The sequence below is a fragment of the Buteo buteo genome, chromosome 33 (assembly GCF_964188355.1).
Source record: "Buteo buteo chromosome 33, bButBut1.hap1.1, whole genome shotgun sequence".
Classification (NCBI taxonomy): domain Eukaryota; kingdom Metazoa; phylum Chordata; class Aves; order Accipitriformes; family Accipitridae; genus Buteo; species Buteo buteo.
The window spans coordinates 1,599,314-1,604,136 of NC_134203.1; the positions used below are offsets into that span (position 1 = coordinate 1,599,314).

General features: G+C 63.5%; 1 protein-coding gene across 1 annotated transcript; it reads right to left on the reverse strand.

Moving 5' to 3' along the window:
* Window positions 1-290: 290 nt before the first annotated feature.
* Window positions 291-2,641, reverse strand: LOC142026396 (putative serine/threonine-protein kinase SBK3). The gene is made up of 3 exons (XM_075019363.1): window positions 2,377-2,641; window positions 1,944-2,146; window positions 291-1,079 (listed from the first exon to the last, which is right to left on the reverse strand). The coding sequence occupies exons 1-3, from the start codon at window positions 2,639-2,641 to the stop codon at window positions 393-395; spliced, it is 1,155 nt and encodes a 384-aa protein (XP_074875464.1). The 3' UTR covers window positions 291-392.
* Window positions 2,642-4,823: the final 2,182 nt, after the last annotated feature.

A 4,823-nucleotide genomic window follows, 5' to 3' on the forward strand; every position in this document is an offset into this window, starting at 1 on the left:
GGGTTCTTCTGCTGAGCAGTTTCACTGTCCATCTCTGCCAAGGTTTTGCATTGGTCTTAATGGGATTTCTTTCTAATTAATTGCTCTCCTCCTGTTTCTTTCTGTTGTCCCGTGAGGGGCTTCTGCTCTGGGTTTCCCTTGTGCATCTCAGAGCCGTGCAACGGTTGCTCGGGTGGACAGTTGTCACCACCGCCAAGTGACATGGGTTTGCAAGGTGCCAGGCATCGAGCTGCAGGGCTGGGGTCTCCAAGGTGCCACCTGAGACATTGCTTCTCCTTCCCACTCTTGCAACCCATTTCTAGCCCTGCAAGCCTCAGGCATCGGACAGGGAGCCCAGATCCCTGGGGAGCACCCGCTGCGATACCAGCCCCAGGATGGAGGGGAGGTACTGGCTACCGGCACGGGGCCAGTGCATTAGCGGGGGGCATGGGAACCCCGTCTCCCCCACCAGCATCATCCTGTCGCCCCGTGTCCCCTGGGCTCTCCCCCGTGCCACTGGTAAGGGGGGACTGGGAGCTGCTTGGTGCCAGCTCCCCGGTGCTGGGAGCCATCACCCAGGGCAGGGACAGGTATTTCTGCACCTCGATGGCTGGGCTTCGGCGGTCGGGGTCCAGTGTCAGCAGGCGCCGGAGCATCTCCAGTGCCCCGGAGCTGAAGCCTTGCCAGGACGCTGGCACCCCCCGCCCCGCCACACCACCCTGCCAGGCGCTGAAGTCCTCAAACTGGGGGTCAGAGCTGGCAGCCACGGCCCAGGGGAAGCAGCCGGTGCAGAGGCAGAAGAGCAGGACGGCGAAGGCCCAGACATCCAGGCTGGAGTCCAGCTCCAGTGTGTCGGAACCCTGGAGCAGGCAGAGCTCTGGTGGGGCGTAGGGCAGGGTGCCGGACATGGCACCCACTGCCGAGCCCTGCACGCGGGTGAGCCCGAAGTCTCCCAGCTTCACCCGCCGGCACTCGTGGTCGAAGAGCAGCACGTTGTCCAGCTTGACATCCCGGTGCACCAGGGCCCGGCTGTGCATGAAGTCCAGCGCCTCGGCCAGCTGAGACGCGCAGCGCTTCACCAGCTCCTCTGCCAGGCCCTCCTGCACGCAGGGTGGTACCATCGCCCACCATACAGCCCCTTACCCAAAGGGGCTGCTACAGCACCCAGACCCCTGCCCAGCACCGCTGGTGCTTTGCCCCACAGCAGCCTGTAGCCACATGCCCGCACTGCAAAGGGTCTCCCCGTGCACAGCATGAGTATGCACCTCACTGCAAAGGGTCTCCTCCCATGCACGGCATCATTGCACCCACTGCAAGGGGTCTCCCCGTGCACAGCATGAGTATGCACCTCACTGCAAAGGGTCTCCTCCCATGCATGGCGTCATTGCACCCGCTGCAAAGGGTCTCCCCGTGCACAGCATGAGTATGCACCTCACTGCAAAGGGTCTCCTCCCATGCACGGCGTCATTGCACCCGCTGCAAAGGGTCTCCGGCCACGCACAGTGTCACTGCACCCCACTGCAAAAGGTCTGCCCACAAAAAGCATGACCATGCGCCCCACTGCAAAGGGCACCCACACACACAATGTCACTGCACCCGCTGCAAAGGGTCTCCCCCCATGCATGGCATCACTGCACCCGCTGCAAAGGGTCTCCCCCCATGCATGGCATCATGGCACCCGCTGCAAAGGGTCTCCCTCCATGCATGGTGTGGACATGCACCCCATGGCAAAGGGTCTGCCCACAGAGCATGAGTGGGTGCTCACTGCAAAAGGTCTCCCCGCACACTGCACCCACTGCACAGCGTCCCCCACAAAAAGCATGACTGTGCACCCTACTGCAAAGGGTCTCCCCGCACACAGCATCACTGCACCCACTGCAAAGCTGTCCCGGCACCTTCTCCTCCCTCCTCCCACCCCTCCTGGCCCCCACCCCACTCCCGCAGAGCCCCGGGGCAGCACGCACCCCTGGGTTGAGGAGGGCACACAGATCCCCAGCAGGAGCGAGCTCCTGCCCGAAAGCGAAGTGCGTGGCGCTCTCGAAGGCGACGGGCAGGGCGCGCAGGCAGGCAGTGTGGCTGGAGAGGCACAGGGCAATGCAATACTCCCGCAGGAACGCCCGCCGCTCCGTCTTCTCCTTCAACATCAGCTTGAGGACCACCGGTGAGCCTGGGAAACAGGGGAGGGGGAGCCAAAGGGGGGGGGTCAGTACCAGCTGGGGCACCGAGGGGGGCAGAGACAAGGTCTGGCGTAGAGCGGTTTGGGCAGAGCTGGGGTTTGGCTCGAGTGGGTCGGGCACAGTGGCGGGGCTGTGCACATCTGTGCACATCTGGAGAGCAGTTTGCCCGAGTCAGCAGCAGGGTGACCCTTCCTGCCCCCCTCCTCCCAGAGACCCTCACCACCATCCCGGGGCTCCGTCAGCACCACGCGGCCATAGGTCCCGCTGCCCAGCTCCTCCAGCACAGCGTAGTGCTCCTCCAGTTCCCGTTGCGGCATCTCCCGGCCCGTCTGCACCATCAGCCGCTCCAGGAACTCCTCGTTGTCCTCCCCGTCCTCGTCTGACTCCTCCATGGGCCCTGGGGAGAGCCAAGCCCCCCACACTGCTGCAAAGCCCCACCGTCCCCAGCCCCTCGCATGGGGAGACGGTGGCAGCATCAGCTTCATGGCCCCAGGGCAGCCAGTCGGGACAGCCCAGTGTGGCCCAGTCTAGCCCAGTCCAGTCCAGTTTAGCCCAGATCAGCTTGGTCTGAAGCATCCTGGTCTAGCCCAGTTCAGTCCAGTCCAACCCACCCAAGCTCAATCCAGTCCAGCCCAGCCCAGCCTAGTGGAGCCCTGAAAAGCCTGGTCCAGTCTTCTATAATCCAGTCCAGTCCAGTCCAATGCAGCCCAGCTCAGCCCAGTACAGCCCAGTCCCACCCCAGCAGCTCTCCGCACAGTGTTCCTGGCCAGGATCAAGCCCTGCTCCTCTCCCCGAGGCACTGCGTAGACATGGGGGTTCTGGCTGGTGGGAAGGTGCAATCCCACGCCAAGAGGTGATGGGGACCCCAAAATGCCCCTGTCCAGTGGGGCCAAGCACCCCCGACGGGGAGCTGGGACACTCACTCCATTGAGCCCCCATGTCCTCATGTGGGAGGGAGGGTCAGCCCCACATCACACTCCAGAGTAGAGGCGGTGAGCCCTGTAACCTGCTGTGCATCGCAGCCCTCATCACCCCACGGCAGCAGTCAGGGCTCCCTCCCTCCACCCTACATACCCCCCCCCCATTGCAAGGGGTCAGGGCTGGCCCTCTCCCACCCCACATCCCCCATTGCAAGGGCTACAGGCTGGCTTTGCCCCTCCCCACATCCTCCCCATTGCAAGGGGTCATGGCTGGCTCTGTCCCACCCCACACCCTCCCCTTTGCCAGGGGTCATGGCTCACCCTCTCCCCACATCTTCCCAAGGCAGGGGGTACGAACTGGCTCTGTCCCTCCCCGCATCCCCCCATTTGCAAGGAGTCAGGGATGACTCCTCTCTCCTCCATCCCCAGCCCTGAAACAGGACCCTGGACCCTTCTCCCATCCCACCACCTGCAGCCACCCGCACCGTTACAGCCGCGGTGAGGTGACGGCCACCACCAGCACCTCCAGGTGTGCAGGGCTTGGACAACCAACCTGTCCTGTCCCCCCCCCCCACAACACACACCCTCCCACACACACTCTGCCGTGGGGCTGAGCCAAGAGGGCCATGCAAGCAAGCCAGAAGCAAAAGGCAGGGTCGAGTGTCCCTCAGGGTTGCATGGGGACAGCCGAGCAGCCCAGGAGCAGTGCATGCCTCACCTGCGTCCCCCGCCGTGTGTCCCAGCAGGGTCAGGTGCTTCTGGGGCACGGCCGGGTGCCCTCAGCCCCCCCAGCCGCCCCCAGCACTGGGAGCTGTGACTCAGACTTTCCTGCCCGCTCCCATGCCGCCGGCCCGTGCTAATCTCTGCCGCTCGCGCGCCGGGAACATGTGTCAGCCCCAATGCGTGCCGAGGGCCAAAGATAGGCAGGAGGCAGGACAGGCAGGGCATTGCATGGGGGTACAGACGGGCAGCATGGAGCTGGAGATGGGGGACAGACAGGGCATTGCATGGGGGTACAGACGGGCAGCATGGAGCTGGAGATGGGGGACAGACAGGGCATTGCATGGGGGGACAGACGGACAGCATGGAGCTGGAGATGGGGGACAGACAGGGCATTGCATGGGGGGACAGACAGAATGGAGATGGATATGAGGGGGCAGGGTATTGCATGGGGGGGGATAGATGGACAGGGTGGGGATGGGGGACAGGCGGCATTGCATGGGGGGACAGATGGACAGGATGGAGCTAGGGATGGGGGCTGAGCCGTGCTGGGCCTGGCAGGCTCGGTGCACCCAATGCAGGGTGGGGAATCAGGGTGCAGGCCTCTTGGCTGTCCCTCAGTTTGCTGCTCTGCACTGTCTGTCTGTCCCTATTCAGCTTGTCCACCCAGAAAGGGGGTCTGTCCCCAGCATCACAGTCTCATCCATCCATCCCTGCAAGCTGTCCTGTCCTCCACACTGTCTGTCTCCGTCCATCCATCATCCACCCATCCATCCATCTCAGACAGCGCTTGGTCCACCTGTCCCCACATCCCTAGCTTGTTATCTTGGCTGTCCCTGCCTGTGCCGTCTGTCCATCCACCCGCGCACCCTGTTCTGTCCATCCCACCATGCCATGCGTCATGCTGTCTGTCTGTCCATGCCCGTATTTCTCTCTGACAGCTGTCCCGTGCCACCTTTGTTTCTCCCTCCATGCAATGCTCCATCCTGTCCTTCCTCAAAGTGCTGCCTCTCCATCAGACCAGTCT

Bases quoted from the DNA above. Each gene is read 5' to 3' on its own strand.
- LOC142026396 (XM_075019363.1), bottom strand. From the start codon at position 2,641: ATGAAGCTGATGCTGCCACCGTCTCCCCATGCGAGGGGCTGGGGACGG. The intron at 2,147-2,376 runs GTGAGGGTCTCT...CCTGTTTCCCAG, and splicing joins GACGGAGCCCCGGGATGGTG to GCTCACCGGTGGTCCTCAAG. The intron at 1,080-1,943 runs GTGCGTGCTGCC...CCCTGCGTGCAG, and splicing joins GTGCCCTCCTCAACCCAGGG to GAGGGCCTGGCAGAGGAGCT.